Genomic DNA, 22,098 nt, shown 5'->3' with positions numbered 1-22,098 from the left:
TCTCATAGCTCTTTTGTTTATTTAGGGTAGATATTTTTAATAATTAAGATATGTTATTAGGTCATTTTTTTATGGATTTAAAAGTATATCTTAGAATAAATTAATTTTTTAACGTTGATTTTAAGATTTAAACTTAGAAAAGAAATCTAGAGAAGAAGCATACTCCTAATTACAATAGCATCATAGAATGAAATTATATCTTCTTTTTTCAATTTCTATTTTTTCTAGGAAAAGAAGGTTTTTGCTATCCCTTTCTCCTTTACACAAGATATAAACAGGAGGAAATATATATGTCATAATAATTGACAAAGAGTCTTCCAAAGAAGAGGGACATGGTTACCCAGCAAAGGAAGGATATCTTATGCGAGGAGACATCATTACCTAACAAAGGAACAGTGAGGTCTTGGATTGGATGTTGTGGCAGTGTGTTTAATTTCTCAAGTCAACAACTGCTGGAGCTTGCTACGAAAATCTGCGAAAGGAACAAAGATCAATCAATTTATTTATTCATTTTTTGGTCGAGAAACCTTCAGATATATGCTTAATGCATAACAGGAACAACAAAAATCATCTGGGCTGTTCTTGCTCTCTGATGACAAAAGGGGCCGGGGGAATTAATAATATATAATTTACTCTCCAATCTATATTTCAATTAAAAAAGATATATATATATATATATATATATATATATATATATATATGCATGTAAGTATATCCATTACAATGACGTACACCAAGATATTTCATGTCAAGTTGCCAATTGATGAGGAAAAAGAACAGAAATTATTTTCCATTTTCATTCTCAAGATATTTCATGTCAAAGTTGCCAGTACTCTACAAAAGCTCCCATGTCAAAACCCTCCTCTCATCCACGTAAAAGATGGTGGAAATCTTGCTATACATGACAAGGAGTGATGGTAAGATCGTCGAGTTATTCGGATTTTTTCTTTTGGAGTCGAGTGGTTGGAAATATTAAATTAAATATCTGATCTTTTAAAATCAAGGCTAGCTAGGGTGAAACTAATTTGTGGGAATGGCGTGATATCCTGGTTGATGAAGTCAAGAGGCCATTTGGATAGAGATGTGTGGCATGAAAGAGACCATCTGCATAGGTTATGGCATTGGCTAGCTAGCCAGAGGGCTTTCAACAACCAAAAATCAAAGTCAAAAGAGAAAAATACAAACACACAAACACAAGTCCGAGTGGTTTGATTTCATGGTAATTTCATGTGCATGGTTAACTACCATTTTGATAGTGATTCCTAAACAATAAAACAATTATAACTTAAGCATCATGGAGAGGAGGAAAGGAAACTGAGATATAATTATTAAGTCAAGGATTTGTTCTGTTTTCTTGGAAGAAAGTACGTAGCAATATTCACACTTGTTATTGTTATTGGTGAAGATAATACTAGGTAGAATAGCTTTCAAGCAAACAAGGTATTAAAGTCAAAATTGTTATAAAATAATATAAATTAAATCTTAAATTTTATTTAATTATTTAAGTTTATGGATTGAGATAATTTTTTAACATAGTTTTAGAGATTTATTGATCGAATGATCATAAGTTCGAATTAAAAAATAATATAAATCATATTTTAAAATCTTACCTAATATTTTAATCATTTTGGGTTGAAATGATTATTTGACATATACTGTATAAAAAAAATCAAAAGTTCATTGATGTGAAAAAGAAAATTTGTTGATGGCAAGAAGGTTAACCGTCATAGTTTAAATTTTACTTCAGATTGTGAGTAAAATTTTCGCTTATTTGATAGCCTTGTTATAGCTAGATAGTATTAATCAGATCAACTTGTCGGATCGGATTAGGTTTTATAAAGTTATTTTTTAAATTTATTTTTATAACAGTTTAGAACAAGATGTTGGTAAAAAGCACAATGGATCAAGAGGTTTCTTTTCCTTTGTTTTTCCTCCATTGATTTTGATCTTAATAAACTAAAATTTAACGGGCCCAAAAATCCCCTAAAAAAATCTCAATGGACTCGAGATGCCACGCTCGAGCCTAGCTATTACCAAGGTGCATGGGCTCGGGCATCATAACCCGAGACTATGTTGGGTGGATGCCCAATATCGGGTGTGCTGGACATGCACCCCAACAGCCACATAGATCCAGGCTACCACACCCTAGCCCAGCTATTACCAAGGAGCATAGGCTCGAGCATGATAGCATGAGCCCAGGTTAGGCGCACATCCAATGTTGGGTGTGCTGCATGTGCACCCCAACACCCACTTGGTAGCCTAAGCCTAACGTGTTTGGGTATGAACAGTGCGTATAAATCTATTTTTCACATTTAATAGGCTCTGATACCTTGTTCGAATCCAATACTCATTTGAGAATTTTTCTAGAACCCCACGTGAGTCCCTTGATATTTTACATTGATCTAATACGTATTATTTTGAGTAAAATATAACTCAAAATATTACAAGGATGAAATCACACTTTAGCCCCTCTTCTCCATAAAAAGACAAAACTCATAAGTTATAAATATCTCTTGAATTCTTTAAACTCAAGGTTCACAAATCTCTTCACTCTTAATCTTTTTAGTATGTATATTTTCAGAGTTTATCTATGATCTATAATATCATTGAACTTTCTCTCTTTAAAAAAAATATTTAGTTAAGTATCTAAGAGTCTTTAAATCTACAAAAAAAATCTTTTGTAGCTATCAGCCACCTTGACTTATTTGACATCATCAACTACTAGCGACCAACGACCTAAGCTTTTTATATTAAGTCACCGGACGGATACTTTAAAAAAGGATAATAGATAAAATTACTTGAATTAAAAGATAAACTAATTATCCGTTATTTAAACTTTATTCTTAAACTACTTGGATATTTTAGAATTTTATCGGATTTTATAATATGAAATTGAAATGCTCATATATGTGTGTGTGATTTTTTAGTATCAAAGATCGTCCTATGAGACTAGCTATAAACACACGTAAAGTTACCCCAAGCTTCTGTAGATTTTAGATTGAGATTGAGATTATGAATCGAACAAATTTTTAACTTCACCTTTGCAAGTTGATCAAACTTGAGACCAATGGTACAAAAGGTGGTGATGGGAAAAAATATGTTAGTGAGATTCCTTTTCCATGTCAAGATTAAGAGTGGGTTTTGGTTTGGTAGTGCAGCGGCTTACTTTGCCCCTCATAATTTCTCTTACTTTTTTACTTTAATCTTTACATTTCATTTATTTATTTTAATTCAATCGTGATTGTATTGATTAATTCCTCTTTTTTTCGTTTTAGTATTTGTCTAGTTTTATATTTTAAGTTGATAGTTTATAGCTTGTAACATAGTTATTACATTTGATATAATTCATTAAATTGATTCGGAATTTAACTTAACTAGTCTATCTTTTTATAATATTATTATACTTTTTAAGAGTTCTCAATTCTATATAAAAAATATTTTGTAGCTACTACTCATTTTAATTTACTAAATATCATTAATTACTAGTTATCTAGAATTTTTATATCAAATCACTGAATATTTTTTATTGAAAAAAATTAATCAAATTATTTAAACTAAAAAATAAACTGATTATTCACTACTAGATGCTAGAATCCAACAAATTTTAAGTATTTTATACGTGATATTGTACAGATTTTCAGGATTTAAATTATGACCTTCAGGGATAAAAGGCAAGTGTTACCTTCATGGATCAGAGCACAAAATTATCCTTTCAGGAATAGAATCTTCAGGGAATATTTTTTAAATTGCTCAAAAGAAGCCTGGATAAAGAAAAATAACCCACATAAACTGTGACAAATTAATGATAAGCATGGAGCTCCACCAGCAAAAGCATCTTGTTTCCATGGAGCTACCTGCCCTGGGTCGTAGATGCCTAGGTGGTCTTTTCGGACATGTGGTTAAATGAGAAAGACAACCAAAATAAAAAGATCATTACCATGACTTGGATTTGAGAGATAGTGCCATTGCAATTTCCTTGATAGCTAGCTAGGTACCCATAAGTACAAGTTGGTGCCTGTCCCCATATATATATATATATATATATATATATATATATATATATATATATGATGATGATGATGATGATGATCCATGTCTGTCTGGTAAGTCATTAGCAAGATTATTAGATTACAAATATTATGGTTAAAAAGCTCAGAGTCAAGTTGTCAACTTCACCTTTGCAACTTGTTCAGACCACTGATACAAAAAGGTGGTGATGGGGAAAAAAATATGTTAGGGAGATTCTTTTTCCATGTCAAGGCACTAAGAGTGGGTTTTACTAAAAAAAAATTAAATAAAATATTATTATTTTAATAAAAATATTTTACTTGAATTAACTTAATAACTCGTAAGTGATCCAAATTCATGAGTTATTGTACTACGTCTGACATGTATGGTTTATACAGGAAAAAAAAACTCTAGAGAAAAGCTCTGGACTTAATTACTTGATTGCTTTATTATTTATTTTTCAAGTTTATCTTATGGGTTAATAATTGTTTTTCATGGATGAAAGTCCCGATTTTGGACTCACAGTGGAGGGCATACACTAGCGGTTTGATTACATGATTTGGGTTAAGATAACAAAACAAATTAAGAAAAATTACAAAAAAAAAAAAGAGAAAATAAATTAAATGATTGTCCTTCACTTGTCAAACTGTTAATTAATCCTGTTTTGAGAGATTTTTGATAACCCATTTATAATCTCAATTATCAGCTAGTTTTTCTCCGAAAAGTTTGTTTATTAAATAAAATTATCCTCTAAGTTCATGGCGGGGCTGAATAATAATACGCACTCATGAATAAATGAGCCCACTTTGATCGTGGATTAGTGTCAATGGAGGCATTGAGCCCACTAACGACTTTGATGTTTTCGTAGAAAGCTGTGCACACATGACTACTTCTACTTGTGGCATCATTGCACAATATATATATATATATATATATATATATATATATATATATATATATATATATATATATATTTCCCACAATTTTTTAATTTTAATTTTATTTGTTCTTGCTTCAAATACGTGCACAAAGTGGCTATAAATATCTCATAAAGTGCTAGTCATGTTCATGGAAGGAGTAACGGAGAGGAGAAGCTAATGATTCCAGCTTTTGCTTGGTACTTCTGCGGATCATTTTCTTCTGCTGAGAAAAACCCCAGGCGTGGTGGGCCTACGGAAATTAATGGGGTAACCTTGGTGCTGAGCTCTGCTTCGGGAGCTCATAAAGGTTTCCTCTTCGAGTCAATTTGTATTCAACATCGAGCACCGTGTGGAAAGGGCAGAAGCATCGAGCTCGGCGAAGTCTATTGACTCTTTGTTAATAATCCTTTCATCTTTTAGATTAATAATCGTCATTATGGTATATAATTAAAATATATATATATATATATATATATATATATATATATATATATATTATTTTTGAGTTGATCATGTTATTAAAATCCCGATCAAATGTACTTGGATTTCACCGGATATTCAATTCTTGTCCGAATCTGAATCACGATTTTTTTAGATTACCGGTTGTGCATGCGTATACCACGTAACCTTGCTGGTGTAGTTTTAAGGAAGCAACGCCGCCGAACTCGTCGGCCTGAGCTCAATGATAATTGAAGATAACCCTTCCATTTTCTAATCTCCTCGTGTTCAGGTGTGAGCTGGATTCAAAGAGAAATCTTCTCCTTTTGTCTTAATTCCATTTTGTGGTGGGGAAGGGGCTTGGCGGGGACCTCATCTATCCTATCCACAGCATGATTGTGAAGTTGTATTCTTGCTAACATTATTTAACTCCTAATCATCTTAACCAATCAAGGGATCAGGACGTTACTGGATTCTAAGTCAACCCTGTAACAATATTATTTTTGTGGTTTTTTTTTTAACAAAACAATGTTATTTTAAATAAAAATTTAAATAGAAATTAAAACAATTTTTATTTTTAATTTTTTTTTAAAGCTCAACATCTTATCTAGATTTAACCAAATCAATCGAGTTGCAATTTCACACATCGTGATGTCATGTTAGGTTTTTTTTCAAATTAATTTAGAGAACAACTTAAATTAGACTTCAAATTAGTCCACCTAACTAAAATAAGTTTAATATCTATACTTTACTTTTCTAGTTAATTTATAAATTAAAAAAATCACTTTATGTTAATAATAAAAAGGGTTTAGCATTTCTCGTCCAACTTTTATCCATTTTGCTTTGTTTAATTTACTCTGTTAATTAAATAAACTCAAAAACAGTATTTTGTTAAAACGAACGTTAGTTTTTTAGACAACCGTGTAATTTCAAGCTGAGACACATAACGGCTCGCTTTCCTTGGGCTTCCAATCATTGTTTTTGGTCCATAGCCCAACCATTCTTGGACCACCATGTCCTTGCTGTTGCTCTGTCGGGCTCAGCGTTCATTACAGGTTGTCCGTTTATTTCCTTACACGCCTTGTCAACCTTCTTCAGTCATGAATATATACCACAGTTTTTGTTTTTATTATTTTTAATTCTTAATTTATAAAGACTTAGTTTTTTTTAATAATTTTTAATTACTGCCTTGAGGTAAAAGAGATGAAAAAAAAATAAAAATAGTTAAAACAATAAAAAAATAAATTTATCGTGTATTTATTGTTTTGAAATATATTAATTTATTTTTCCAAAAAAATTTTATTTCATGTTTTTATTTATTTAATAAAAGATGTTTCTGTTTTTATTATTTTATTTTTTAATTCCAAAATAGTAACCAAAATCGAGTCTTAAACCAACTATATAAATTACTACATTTAGTATATTCATAAAATTTATTTCTCTAGTGTTATATTAAGTGAGAATGATTGGAGTGCGATAAAAAAAACTAATACCATCTCTCATAAATATGCAAGAATTTCTCAATCTAGTCGGGACACCAACTAGGTCTATGAATTTTGTTTCATGGATAATAAACCCTAAAAAATAATATAAAAAACCCCCTTATTATTGGCAAAGATTTCACAGTACACGAAATTTCTACAAGGCAGCAAATTGTGTAATTATTTCTACTATTTACAGCTATACATCGAGTAATTAATGAAATAACAAAATAATTTTATATCTTTAAACAAACTGTTTGCTGTTTACCCAAAAAAGAGAAGAAAAAGCAAATTGTTTGTTTTCAAACCTTGCAACAAAAATAGACTAGTAATAATCTATTTGATTTTTCCATCGTCACCAGATGTGCCACCACCCTTGTCAGTGCCACCTTGGCCACCACCGCCAGGAATCACCGTGCGAACCTTGAACCTCTCAAGCCTTAATGGCGATTCACCTCCATTTCTTGAAGGTATTCTTGGCGAGCCAACACTCAAGCTTCTCTGCAATGCCCTAGTCTTGACTTGACCAGGCTTTTCTATGGACAAATTAATGTTACCCCTTTTCTTGAACACCCCCAAAAATTCATCATGTAACTCCGGGAATAATTTCTTGAAAACTTCCCTTCTTCGAATAAAAAGTTCTCTAAAAAATTCTAGCAACATTAGCAACCTTGAATCAATCGAATCCCATGCCTTGTCTTGTTTTCTATGATAATGATCACTTATGTCGCCGTATTTTTGCTGGTACAGACCACTTTCCAATAATGACATAGTATCATATATCCCAAAAAATGGAGAATCATTTGAGCTTGATGCCATGGAGTTACTTGTGTCACACCTAGGATAACCATATTGATAAACATCCTCTTCGTGATGCGCCGGAGAAGCGTCACGAGAATTGTCCTCGGACATTACCTTAATGTTAGAAGGCTTTAAAATAACAAGATTAATAAGATTGAGCTAGATTGTGTAATGTTTGATGTTGATGAGAGCTTGTGAGAGATTGCTTTGATTTCTGATGAATGGCTAGTTAGGCCTTGTTCGTGTTTATATATATATATATATATATATATATATATATATAGAGAGAGAGAGAGAGAGAGAGAGAGAGAGAGAGAGAGGAGGGAGGCATGCTTGTTCAGCAATCAAGAATGAAAATATCAGATTTTGAAAGTTAGGACTTTGTCAAGTTGATTAATATACGCCGTGTTGACTATTTCTTCTCTCAGATAATTCTAGATACAGTGACTATGAACTAGGAAATCAAGTTCTGACAGCTAAATCTTGACCATAGTTCCAAAAGAAAATACCTGGTCAGCTATATATATTGTGAAGGGATTTTTCTAGGGTAGATTCATTAAGCGGACATGATTGGGCTGTATGGTTATATGGTAATTGGACCATCTGTCACGATAGCCTTTCATGGTTTCTTGAAGAAGTGGTCACTTGCAAGCAATATTGTCTTGGTCAATGGATTTGGTTTAGCTTGTATCATTGGGCATTCTTCACGTTTTGTTGACATTAAACGGCGGTGGTGATTGATGATGAACTGACACTTTCGATGATGGCTCAAGTCGGATTTAACCCAAAGGCAGCCTCTGAGAATTTTTGTGAATGCAGAAATCCTGATGGCAGATGGTTTGTCTAAAACTCGACCACAGAAGACTCGATCTTTTAGTATGAAAACCGTTGTTAAAGTTATTAAAAATCAATTTGGGTTATGAATTTAACATGTAAACCTAAATCAATTCAAAATAATATTGTTATAAAAAAAATTAAAATAATTAACAAAGTTATACTAAATCAACTTTTACCTAATTTAATTTAAAATTCATTCAAAGGAGAAAAATAAGATGAAAACTTTGTTGACAGATAAGAGAGGCTAGAACTGCATCATCGTTGAATTAAAATGGTGATCAAGACTTTTACTTTCACTAAAACTATTGAGAAAGAGAACCTGGGCATGTTGGGAATGAACAAAGAAGCTTCTTCTCTTTTTTTTTAGCAATGATGGGGACCATCGGCATCTCAGTATGTTCTTCGGTCATCCTTTTTCCATAGCTATAGATTATACTTGCTATCTTTTATTTTCTTGCTGTAATAATAATAATAATAATTAATTCTTAGGAAGCTTACACGAAAGAAAACGAGGAAAAAGGAAATTAAAATAATATATATATATATATATATATATATATAATGGAATTCAAGATGCTGAAGTTATTAAACCAAACTTCGGCCCAGGTCTCTTTGAACAAACCCTTGTTATAGGCTGTGTGTATATATAAAAAATTATTCTATAATTGATCTCGTTGATGTACATGGTGACTTGTAATTTAATAAATCCGGTCAAAATTAAAATAAATTTTTAAAAAATAAAAATAATATTATTTTATTAAAAAATAATATTAATAAGATCAATTAAAATTAACATATTTCAATATATTATACCAAATTAGATTTAATAATTATGTCATGTAGGCAAAATAATTCTGCAATTTATATAAGTAAGACCAGAACCTTGTTAGAAATTCTATTGTGAATATTTTTTATTTAATTATCACATCAATTTTCTGCGCATGTAGGCAAAAATATATTTGATGGGGGTCTATTTTAAATTTCTGAGTTTTAAATAATTTTTTATTCAACGATGATATGTGTCTTAAAGTTTGTGTGAATTGTCCAGTAATTCAAGGACCGAAAATAATCACATGTTTGATAAAAAAAATTAAACGTGTTTTTTTTTAAACATAGAAAACGTTGGAATAATTTTTTTTGGTACACAGAAGGCTTCCCTTATACACTGAATAAACCGGGAATATTTGTGAAACTTCACTATGAACAATAATTTTTTTTTAATTCAACTTTTTTTCCTTATATTTTTATTATTGTTTTTTTTTTCAATTTCATAATTATTCTTCTCAGTTACATCCATGAATTTTTTTAATAATCACCTAAATTATCTTTGAACTAAACAAATCAATTATATCGTATTAAAAAAACTTTCACACAATTTAATTTTAAACTCACGATATATAAGGAGTCGAGTCAAAATACTTTTTAAATTAATTTTATCTTTTTGTTCTTGAATTTTTCTTACAGGTCAACCAAATTACTTTAAACAGTCAAGTTAATTTGGTCACATCTAAACAATGTTAGGCCACGAATTAAATCATGGGTTTTTATGATTGACTTATTTGAGTCGAGTTTAAAAACAATATCAAATAATAATTTACAACCTAGATATTTTTTTTGTTATATTTAGTTGTTTTTTTGTTTTGTTTCACCATATAGTGAAACATGTCAATTAACTAGTATCTAACTAATTAATTGGATAACAAGAAAAAATAGTGTTTCAAAAGATCAAAAACCCATTCATTCTCTTGACAACCACTACATGTGAAGTCGACATCAAGCTAATTTATTAATTAACTCAATAAACCTGTACTTAATAATTTTTATTAATCCTTGCATAGGCATAGTTAATTATGAAGCATTATTTATCTTGTATATCACTATAATTTATACTTACACGGAATCTATTTTCAATTAAAAAAATGCTATTTATATCAAATTAAAGAAATTTAAATCTGAGTCTTGATTTTTAAATCTGAATCTTGATAATATTCTTTTTTTTTTAATTATCGTGGGTGTCCGGGCCAGCTTGCGCGTACCTCGACTAATCCCACGGGCCCTGAAGTTAACGACCATGTAAGCCTCCAGTGGCCATCATATGAGTAACCACAGGGTTCGAACCTGAAACCATAAATGGAGCAAATTTCTTGATCTCAAGCTCTTACCACTAGGCTACCACCTATATCTTTATCATCCTTTTATGGGGTTGTGGCCACAGAGCCAGTCCAAAAAGTCGTACAAACTACATCAATCACTTGTCAGGGATCAGGCCACAAGGGAATGCCCAAGGGCCAGATTTGAAATCAAGTTCATGGCCTTGCCAGTTTATTTTCGTGGGCTTTCTTTTGTGCTTTTGCTTCTCCTTCAATGTCTGGGCTTGCTCTTGCTCTCGCTTTCTTTCTTACAGCCTCACCAACCTTCTCCACCACCACATCTCTTATTATCCTTGCAATGTCCTCACTTTCGAAGCCTCCATTGTTGTTCCTGATCACCTCCATAGCCACACCAACACTCTCTACTAATGGCTGGTTGGAGCCCATACGCATATATAGCTACCATTATACAGCTGGTATATAATTCAATGAAAATGCTGGAGTTGGTGCCTATAACTGAACAAAATCACAGACAGACAAGTCTGATTTTAAAGCTTTTAAAATGTTAAAGAAACTAGGGCTTGCTATTTCTAGAGCCTCCGTGAGGGTTTCCATGAGATGGGGCGGTAGGCCTTTTGCGGTGCGGTAATGAGCAAGGAGATTCAAAGTTGGAAGGTGGAGTTCAATAAATTTGATTGCAACTTGAATATTCTAGACATTATTTAGGCCTCAAGAATTCGAGGTTTATAGGCATGGAACCAAATTATACGTGGAAGTTTCTCTCTGGATTTTTATTGGCTAGCTCTGGGAAAGGAGATACGTGACCATGAGCTAACTTTGAAACAAACATGGAAAAATTTAGAAATTAATTTAATAAAACAATGGTGACAAGTTGAGGGACTGAATTTAAAGGTTCTTAAGCAAGAACTAACTTATAATTCATTTCAAAACCTAAGGAGATTCTTGACAAGAAGGAACTTTCATAGAAAAATTTATACATATATTTGATTATTTTTTAAAACCTTCCAACGCGTTGCTGACATTAGATGATTAATTTGGGTATGCATAAACAAAATCACAGATAAGAAGGTGCCATAGGCGCCCAGAGGCTTATTAGCAAAATCAAGAAAGAGCACAAGCCTATAACTAATAATATATTGATGGATGCCCCAAAAAGGAGAGCTATTCGGGTTCTAATGTTTCCATGGTTAGCATATAGTCACTCACATCCCACATGGATGTAGCCAAGAAGCTTTCGAAGAGAAACTTTCATATTTATCTTTGTTCCACACCTGCTAACCTTGCCATATATATCAAAGAAAACCTATTGGAAGAAGAAAAGTACTTCTCTTCAATACATTTCTTGCACAACTTCATCTTCCATCATTGCCTGACCTTCCTCCTCATTACCACACAACCAAAGGCCTGCCGAAGCATCTCCTGGGAAACTTGATGCAAGCATTTGATAAGGCAAGCAGTAGCTTCTCCAACATTTTGACAACATTAAAGCCAGATTTGCTTATTTGTGATTTCTTTCAGCCATGGGCTCCTGCGCTGGCTTTATCACTGAATATTCCAACCATTCAGTTTGTGATTAGTGGCAATGAGTCAAATTCTGTTGCAGTTCATGCCCTCAAGAACTCAGGTAATCAGTCTGATCACGACAGTCTACTATTCAAGATTCTGCAAAAGATTTTCCGATAGTTAAAGACTGAATTCTTCAACACTTGGAACAATCCTCTAGCACAATGCTGGTCCGGAGTTCGGAAGAGATTGAAGGTAGATGCTTAGATGATCTCTCTGCTGTAGCCATGAAGAAGATTGTGCTTGTTAAAGGCCCTAGCTAGTTATCAAGAAGGTGAAAAAACTGAAATCACAGAATGGCTTAACAAGAAAGACACATCTTCAGTCATTTTTGTTTCATTTGGCACTGAAAATTATTTGTCAAAGGAGGAAAGAGAAGAGCTGGCACTTGGACTACTGCTTAGCGAAGTAAACTTTATATGGGTCCTAAGGTTTGCTCAAGGAGAGAAAATTAGTGCAAAAGAAGCATTGCCTGAGGGTTTCTTTGATATGGTTGGAGAAAGGGGACTGATAGTTGAGGAATGGGCTCCACAGAAGAGAATTTCGAGTCATCCTGGCATTGGTGGATTTCTGAGTCACTGTGGTTGGAATTCTGTGTTGGAGAGCATGAGATTTGGTGATCCAATAATAGCTATGCCTTTGTATATTGATCAACCTTTGAATGCTGAGTTTCTAGTGGAGGTAGGAGCTGGTTTGGAAATCAAGCGAGACAAGAACGGTATGCTTCAAAGACAAGAGGCACCAAAAGTGATCAAAGATGCGGTGGAGGAGAAAACAGGACAACATTTGAGAAGGAAAACCGGAGAGTAATTGCATAATAGCCTAGCCTGATTCGTATCCTGTTAGCTTTTTTTTAAAAATATATTGAAATAATATTTATTTATTTTTATTTTTTAAAATTTATTTTTAATATTAGTATATAAAAAAATAAAAAAAATTTAAACTTTTTTTAAAATACAAAAACAAAAAATCTAAGAAATAAAAAATACCACCACAGAGATGAGGAGGTAGTCAATGAGTTGTTGCAAATTTGTGGCGGATAACCCACAATCCTGTTTAGTTGGTCCAACTTTGTGGGGTAATAATTTTTCCATATTTGCTAATATATTTATTATGGCTGCAATCAAACTTAAATAAATTAAGGAAGATGCTGTTATTGCTGTTCTTGATTTGAAATTAGTTAATAAAACTCCCCTCTCTCTGCTATCTGGTTACTTTCCTCTAGCCTTCTTATCATACCTTTTACGAGAATATGTATCATTAAATTATTAGATTAACTAAAGTCAATTATTTTATTAGAATAATATTATTTTAAAAAAAATAAATCCTTAATGTTGATATATTTAGACTTAGAATGAGTTTAACCAGGTAAATTATATTCTCAGGTCAATTAGGATTTACTATATTAATATTTGATTTGATTCATCTGAAAATCTAGTCCGAATAAAGCTTTAATTCTTGAATTTTTTGGATTTTTTGAAATAATTCATCACATCAAACCAAGTTTAAAAACTATTCTTGGGTTTTTTGTAATATCCTGCCATAGACCAGAATACCGTGTTAGGGAAGATTTGGCAATCTTTTCCTTCTTCAAATTTGTGAAGAAGCAGGCAAGAGGTTTTGTGAAGGTTAATGCCACAAAAGCAATTACCATACCACAAAACCAGACCTGTTCCTTCTCTTTTTCTGACAATCAACAGAAGTAGTATACAGTTTATGGATTTGATCCTTCGAACAAGTGGTAAAATGTTTATGATCTGGGTACTGAATTTTGTCATTATATAATTTGTTTTATCGTTAGATTTTTGACCTCTCCAGATAATCTAAATTTAACTCGGTTAATATTCAGAACAGTTGAGAAAAAATAATCACATTATGAGAAGAAATCATGCCTACATGATTTTAGCACAGGGATTGTTTTCGGCCATTAACATGAACCAAGTTAAATTCAATAAAGAGACACAACATTATTGAATGAATAATGTTCCCCCAAAAAAAAAAGTTTATTGAGTTTAACACAATATCAGAGAGCTTGATTATACAAGGCAGAGATATCTCAGCGTATGGACTCCATGATCTTGTTCAGCTCTTCCAGCTTCTTCATCCTCTGTTTTTCACTCTCAGTCAGCAGCTGACAAGAAGGTAACAGTGAGAAAGAAGGAATAAAAGAAAAGAACTCAAAACTCAAAACTCAAAAGGTTTGGAGACAAGAGTACAAGTCCTGAGTACCGGTGGAAATTAAATTCTGAAACAATACCTCCATTAATGTGGCTACTAGCTGAGCCTTTTCTCTGTTCTTTTCGTTGAATGCTTCCAGGGCTTCTTTGTATTCTTTCTCCTGTTAGCAATCAGAACAAATTTAGATACCTTGTCCAGGAAGAAGAAAGCATGCAAAACATGGGAGCAACTGTTGCTTGCACCTTCTTCTGGCAGCTCTGGCCTAGAGGTTTCAACTCTTTATTTGCCATATCAATCTTCTTACGTGTAATTGCAACGTCTTTTCTCAAAGGGTCAGCCAGCACTTCAAGTTCCTGATCATACAAAAAAATAGGGCATAAAATGCTTGAGCATCAACTAAATTTGTTGCTTGTTATTCAAGCAGCACAGTTGCAGCATTTTCTTCCCTCATAACTAACTTACTTCCCAAATGTGTGTCAAGCGTCTTGTTTCTTCTTCGGCACGGCCTAATTGAAGTTCGACTTTCTCCCTCACCTCCATCTTCTTTCTCTCAATCTCTTCCTCTCTAGCTTGAAACTTGGATATGTCCAGCCTTGGAATCTCCTCTTCTTCATTGATCTCTTCTGTCGATAGCCTCCCACTGCCGCCAATATTACTTCCCATGTTTTTCATCTTTCACCACAGACTCAAACTACTCTAGAGTTTCTATGTTTGGCAGCGAAGTTCCACAAAACTCTAAAATGCTTAACATTCTTTTGTATCATCTCTCCTCGTGTTGGTCTCTTGCTTTTGCTTCAAACCTCCACGATCAAACTTGCTTCCTTTTCACTACATTCCTGAGAAAGCAAGAGCAAATGTCCCAAAATGCTCCCCAAGACTACTTGCTTCCTGTTGAAAAGATTTCAAAAAAAGCAAAGACAAGACATCCAAAGAATGGGAATTACTTACTTTATTCTAAGAGAATCAATCACCTATTTCCAAGTTTCACTAATTAGGATGCTAGCTTTCTTGTAACCCTAATGCTTGCTAGGTCAACGGCAAACTCTCCTTAAAAAAGGTGCTTTGCTGGGCAACGATAATGGAACTAAGGATCTCTACGGTCCTGTCTTTCTTCAGTATCTAGTAGTTAAGCAGTCAAATCCCAATAGAGAAACCAATATTTTTTCCTAGGCAGGTTAGTGATTGCCTAACAGAACAATGTTGAGGCGCACACAATGTATCTGCATGTGTAGGGATAAAAAAAAAGGAGAAGTTTGCACATAAAACTTTGCTTGAATGGAAAGGAACGGTCTCATGTGACTTCACATGGTTTTGCGGATTTTATGGTGTCTGTGTCTGTATCTGTATCTTACTGTCCCTCTTCTTTTCTGTTTATTTTGACGAAGCGTGTTTGGTATTCAAGTTGCGAGCAATTATTTTTTCAAATATTTTTTAATATAATATGTTAAAATAATTTAAAAGCACAAAATATATATAATAATAATAAAATATTAATGAAATATTTTTTTTTTTAAAAATAACATTCATAATTAAAAAACAGGTTGTGTTTTTTTTTTCCCTCTCTGTTATTTCACTTTCCTTTTATAGCCTCCCATCCCATCCTTTACCAGGCAGGGTCAGATCATCACCATTACATGTTCTTTTCAGCTGGTTAAGCCACGGGAGCACAATTTACTTTAAGCATAGCTTTTAAACTTAACTTCGAGGTGAATCCATGATATGTGCTGACTCACTAATGAGTTAGTGCTGTTTTTTTTTTAAAAAATATTTTTTAAAAATTTAATTTTTAAATTTTTTTATATTATTTTGATTCACTAATAATTTTTAAAAAATATTAAAAATATTATTTTAATACATTCCTAATTATTTATTTATTTATTTATTTATTTATTTATTTATGGTTTACATATATATTAATTGTTTTTTGTAAGAGGAAAACAGATGAGACCAAAGTGGTAATTGAAAGCCACGATTGCGTGATATGTTGGGTCAAAGTATTAAATAAAAGCTCGTGAAAAATAAATATTAAGAACCTGTTTTTGCTCGTGAAAATCTTTTAATTCCAAGATTAGGTAATTGAAATTCAAACCAAATCTATTAAAACCAATTAATTTTTTATCAGCATTTTCTTATAATAAAATAAAATAAAATAATTTTTTTAAAATAAAAAAAGTATTGTAAAACTATATTAAAAATAAATTTATTTTATATTTCCATTCTATTTTTTAAACAAAAAATTTTCGTTTATATACATGTATATATAAATTAATAATTAAAATAATAATCAAGTAATTAATTACTTTAATTATTCACTAACCCCACAAGGGACCAGGTAAAGGCAAGAGTGTTATTAAACAACGAAAAAATAAAAATAAATCCAGTAGACACTAGTGCAAAAAATTCAACACACATGTCCTTCAATCTTCTCTTTACCTAAACCTAAAAAAAACCGAGCTATTTCTCTATACATGACATGAAAAATTTAGAGAAGCAACACAGAATTTGATCAAAAATAGTCAAGAAATCAATCGTGGGTTTCTTTATTTTCAACAACAAAGAAAGGTTTGATCATTTTTCTTTGATCTCTCAATCATAGAAATCGAATTCCTCTCTGGATTTTTCTTTGACTGGTGTTTTCAATAGTTTTGGAGTGTTGCTAGCATAAATCTGCAGAAATACTTTACTGGGTTCTGTCTATTCCAGGGTTTGACTTTTTAAATTGCTTAGAGATTGAATTTTGGTGATTTATTGTGTTATGATAGATTCTATATGATCAAAAGCTTAAGGCTTTATATAGATATAGATAGCGGATTTGCTTTTTATCTCTTAGTAATTAAGAAAGATGCAGTCTAGGAAGCCTGAAGATTACATCGCACAGTCTCCATCTGCAAAGACACGTAATCAACATAGAACTGAAGTTGGACATGAGTCTCATCCTGCTCCTCGCCGTCACGCAGTGGATCGGTCTCCACGCGTGCAGCAGCGAAGGAGTTTAAGCCCTCGTAGGAAGGTTGAGGGTACTAGAAAGGTAGTTCATGGGGAGGGAAGGAGCAGCTCGACCGAAAGAAGGGACTCTAGTTGGCATTTGGGTGCAGGTAGGACTGAAAAAGTCCGGTCTGGTTCCCCACAGTACGCCCAAGAGCGTAAAAAGCCTCGTTTTGATGAGGGGGTTGTGCATAGGAAATACAGGCAAGTTGAGGAACATGTTGATGGTAAAAGTAATAGATTGAAGCGAGGCTATGGATATGATCATCATGCTGCATCTTCTAGAGCGAGTAAAGAGAAGGATTATCGTGATAACAGGGGCGTGGGTATTGATGGGCATGGCATGATGGGGCAGAAATCAGTGCCTGAGGAAGATGGTATGATAAGAGGGTCATATCGGGTGCCTCGAGATTTGGTTCCCAACTCAAATTATGGAGATACTGGATCACATATACAGTCAATGTCTCGGAATATGGATATTGGCCACTTTGATGATGAAGAACTTCAATTTCGAGAGACTATACCATCAGATAAGATTCAGGCCAGGAGATTTTACGAAGAAGGGGAAAAACCTATGTTTCATTCAAGATATGTTCCGTACACCAGGATGTCAGCTCCTCACTCTAAGGATTTGGAAAGCGCTCCTCGATATAAAGATTTTGCTGGTTCATCTTCTGGATTCTCAAGGAGTGAGTTTCCAGGTTCTTATAGAGAAGGCATGCCCTTAGCTGCTTCAGATGAATATCCAAGAAGCAGCATAAAACTCACAGAACCTACGAATTTTAACACATATAGGGAAAGGTCAGTTATGGACATAAGAGACTATGAGGCTAGTAAGAGAATTATGACAAGTTATCCGCAGGGTGCCTATAATCCTGAAAGGCCCTCGCATGATCATTACTTCTACTCCAAATCACAAGAAATTGTGGATGACAATCATGCATATCCATCTGACGATGTACACAGAATGATGTCTCCACCTTCTCCATTGAACTATGAGCATGCTCAAACAGATTTTGAGCATAGAGAATTTTCAAGAATGAGTATGCACCATGTTAGAGACAGGACTGATCACACTGATGGTTCCTTTATAAACGTGAGAAGGAGCACTGTATTTGACCATCCCACAATACAAAGGCAAGCACCCATGGAGAACCTTGATACAGGCAGAATACAAAACACATCAAAGCACAATGTGGAATATTTGGGTTCAGCATATACTCAAGTTGATCGTGGACAGGGAGAGTTACAAGATAATAGGAGATCTCATTCGGGTGTCACACAGGATCGCCAAGTCCCACATTTGAGACCAAATTATGGGTTTGGAAGAGATGCAGGTCCACAGTTTCAAAAGGAAATATTGCATGATCCTCCTATGCCAATATATGACATGGAAATGAAGAGATTTGCTGCCCAGAGGCAAAGAATGAGGGGAGAGCTTGCCTCGTATGAGCCACCAGATAAAGCATTCAACCGAAACTATGTAATGGAGGAAGAAATAAATAGGCATGACAGAAAGTACATTGTGGAGGAAGATATAAATAGGCATGATACAAGAAATATTGTGTCAAACAAAAGGAATTTACCTCAAGAATTTGAAGATCTTTACGAAAGTGGTGAGGAATGGGTAGATGAAGATACAGGTGCTTTACATGTGTCCAGGACTCGGAGGTTTGACCAGAGTGCATATAGAAATGCTAAAAGGACATACGATAGAGATAATTTTGGAGATTCTGCATCTGAAGACTGGTTGTCTTCTCAAGATTCCTCGGTGCATGCACAAAGGGATTTGATTAGAGATTATAAACCTGGTGCTAAATATATGAAGGGTCATCCGAGATCTGGTCCTTTAAGTTGGTATAACTCACACCAGACTGATAAAAAAAGTGTTCATAGACAGCATAGGATTTGGAAAAGAAATGATGATTATGGCAATGATGCAAATATAAATGATGATGACCAGCCAGAAGATTGGGTAAATCTTGGGGAGGCTGAACCACGTGAGGGCTCTGAGGAATTCAAGCAACTGGTGGATGAAGCCTTCTTACTGTTTTCAAAAAGATTAAATTTGAACACAGCAGTTCGAAGAAGATACAAGGAACAAGGAAAAGCTGGTAGTTTGTTCTGCATCGTATGTGGCAAAAGGTCTGTTTTCTTTTCTGTGATATGCATTTTTAAAGTGGAGAGCATTTCCATAATTTGATTCAGGAGTTTCCTAGTTTGTCCTACAGCGGGAATCAGGTGAGTTTGGCTTAACCCAAAAGACATGTTTTTTAGTTATTTCTGTGATATGTTACTATTACTTGCTGGGAATCCTTATGGTTTTTCAGTTATTTCTGTGTTATGTTACTATTACTTGCTGGGTAATCCTTATGTAAATGTTATTACTTGGTGAGAGGTGATTGGTCAGAGTAATTCTTTCAGTGAAAGTCACATAAATGATTGTTGTGTGCATGTTGATGGACTAAGAGTGATCAAGAATTACAAGTTCTGTTTGACAATTTTTTCTCTCTCTTAAGCTGTTGTTTGACATGGCATTTAAATGCCAAAAAAATTGGCAATATAATAACTATTAGCAAATGTTTATAATGTGTAACTGGATGGCACTACGCTGCTGGAAGCAGAAGAAGAATTCCGCTGGAGGTATGTTGTGTGTGGCTATTCTAGAAGAAGAAGGGGGTGCTATAGTTATGGATGTATCAGAAAGGGAAGATTGAGTTAGTTAGCTGGTCCAATTGGTCGGAGAAAAGGGGCTAACTGTTTTGCAGATTTTGTACTGCTTGGGGACATGTTAATTCTGTTTAATTGTAAGGCACTAGCACTTTATTTCTCAAAGAATGCCGATGTGATATTTGCTTGTTCACCTTGCATATGTTTTCGGTAGGCATGGGGTATTGTGAAGGACTTCATTTTCTTTCCATAAAAAGAAGCTTATTCTGTGCAACTTATAGAAATTGGCTTATGAAACATTAATATTCGTTCATGTTAATTTCTTTACTATACTTGTTGATGGATGTTATGCTTGTCCATCAAGTTCCTTTTGGCATTGTTGAAATATAGTGTGCACCCCACTGCTGTATGTTTACATGCCTGTACTTTTAACAGCTCATCAAAGGAGTTCATGGCTGCTCAAAACCTGGTACAGCATGCGTTTATGTCCCACAAGATTGGGCTGAGAGCGCAACACTTGGGTCTTCACAAGGCAATATGTGTTTTGATGGGATGGAATAGTTCTGTGCCTTGTGACGCAATAACATGTGCTCCTGAGATCTTGCCTGATGAAGAAGCTTTTGCTCAGAAAGAGGATTTGATGCTCTGGCCTCCACTTGTTGTCATCCACAACATTTCTATGTCAAACAACAACCCAGAACAACAGAAGGTCATACCTATTGAAGGGGTTGAGGCTTTTCTGAGAGGTAAGTCCCAATTTATTTGATTAGTTACTGAATTCAGTTGTGCTAAAATCAAATTTGAGTGGGGATGGATGTAAAGAACATCTTTCTAATGCTGATGAAGAAAAGATTGGTTTAAATTCAATTAGCCTTTGAACATACAAGGAAGAAGAACAGCATATATTTCATGTTTTAAATTTTTTCTGCACTATTTGAAGCAGCTGTATATTTAGGATTGCCAGCCTAACATTCTGTTTCACTTCTACTAATTCACTGCATCCCTGGGCTCTTTGCATAATGATAGGTAAAGGTATTGTTGGGGGTAAAATCAAGGTATGCCTAGGAAAACCTGCTGACCAAAGTGTTATGTTGGTAAAGTTTTTGGGAACTTTTACGGGACTCGGAAATGCAGAGAAGCTTCACAAATATTTTGCAGAGAAGAAACACGGGAGAGAAGAATTTGAGCATAACACATCCAACAACATTAACAACAGCAATAGTTTGGAAGAAGAAACTCAAGGAGGCCAGTTGGAGGAGCACCTACTATACGGGTACCTGGGAATTGCTGAGGACTTGGACAGGCTTGATTTTAATACGAAGAAGAGGATTCTAATAAAGAGCAAGAAGGAAATTCAAGAGCTGGCAAATGCTCCTGTTAAAACTGATGATAAGTCGCTGAATAATAGCTGATGACAAATATTGACTTAAAACATGGTGAAGCAATTCCAAGTTCCTTCAGGAGGAATCTTCTGTGAAAATGTTTCTCCATCATTATTTCTAGTCTATTGGTAGTGCAATACTACCTTAAGCAATGTGTGCATCTTAAGATTTGGAATATCTTTGTTGTGAAGACAGAAAATTATGTGCAAAAGTTATCCACCTTTATCTGTAGTCTATTGGTAGTCCAACACTAATTTTAATCTATCAATACAGATCTAGACTTGGAACATCTTTGTTATGTAACTCTTTCCTTAATCAGATATTACCTAATGGAATTCCATACCGTGTTTGACAATTCAATCTCTTACAGAAAATTTGCTATAATTTGTGGAGTATGAAATGCGTTGGAGTAGAACCGTTCCTTTTCTAAAAAAAGAGAGAAGATTAGGGCCTGCTCAGTTGCGGAAGACTCATTCTTGAGTGCATCTTTAAGTTCTGTGTCTTTTCCTGTCTTATCTTCTCACTCTGTTGTTCCTTTGGCAGCAAATAACCTTACACATTACATCATATCCAACAAAGTTGGACTGAGCTTGGATAGCTTGATTCGTGTTTCTTTCTTTATCTTTTTGCTGATTTATATGAAAGTGGAGTATATACAGGTCTAGGGCTACCACAACTAACTCACCACTACACCACTACTTCAAGGATTAGTCGTGTCAGATCA

At 33.9% G+C, this 22,098-nt stretch overlaps 4 protein-coding genes across 4 annotated transcripts; 2 read left to right on the top strand and 2 right to left on the bottom strand.

Annotated features, from left to right (window-relative positions):
- Positions 1-6,951: 6,951 nt before the first annotated feature.
- Positions 6,952-7,881, bottom strand: LOC133696021 (uncharacterized). Its single transcript, XM_062118029.1, has one exon. The coding sequence runs from the start codon at positions 7,757-7,759 to the stop codon at positions 7,184-7,186; it is 576 nt and encodes a 191-aa protein (XP_061974013.1). The 5' UTR covers positions 7,760-7,881; the 3' UTR covers positions 6,952-7,183.
- A 4,146-nt stretch (positions 7,882-12,027) lies between these two features.
- Positions 12,028-12,969, top strand: LOC133696448 (beta-D-glucosyl crocetin beta-1,6-glucosyltransferase-like). Its single transcript, XM_062118636.1, has 2 exons — positions 12,028-12,220; positions 12,455-12,969. The coding sequence occupies exons 1-2, from the start codon at positions 12,028-12,030 to the stop codon at positions 12,967-12,969; spliced, it is 708 nt and encodes a 235-aa protein (XP_061974620.1).
- Positions 12,970-14,013: 1,044 nt separating this feature from the next.
- On the bottom strand, positions 14,014-15,261 carry LOC133697946 (uncharacterized). Its single transcript, XM_062120783.1, has 4 exons — positions 14,800-15,261; positions 14,580-14,690; positions 14,417-14,497; positions 14,014-14,290 (listed from the first exon to the last, which is right to left on the bottom strand). The coding sequence occupies exons 1-4, from the start codon at positions 15,007-15,009 to the stop codon at positions 14,216-14,218; spliced, it is 477 nt and encodes a 158-aa protein (XP_061976767.1). The 5' UTR covers positions 15,010-15,261; the 3' UTR covers positions 14,014-14,215.
- A 1,446-nt stretch (positions 15,262-16,707) lies between these two features.
- Positions 16,708-21,729, top strand: LOC133696176 (uncharacterized). Its single transcript, XM_062118281.1, has 3 exons — positions 16,708-19,467; positions 20,428-20,738; positions 21,019-21,729. Exons 1-3 carry the CDS (start codon positions 17,180-17,182, stop codon positions 21,402-21,404), a joined length of 2,985 nt encoding a protein of 994 aa, XP_061974265.1. The 5' UTR covers positions 16,708-17,179; the 3' UTR covers positions 21,405-21,729.
- The last annotated feature ends 369 nt before the right edge of the window (positions 21,730-22,098 follow it).

This window comes from Populus nigra, chromosome 6 (assembly GCF_951802175.1).
Source record: "Populus nigra chromosome 6, ddPopNigr1.1, whole genome shotgun sequence".
In the NCBI taxonomy this organism is placed as follows: domain Eukaryota; kingdom Viridiplantae; phylum Streptophyta; class Magnoliopsida; order Malpighiales; family Salicaceae; genus Populus; species Populus nigra.
Note: the sequence above shows the minus strand (reverse complement) of the source record. Positions and strands in the feature narration are given on the sequence as shown.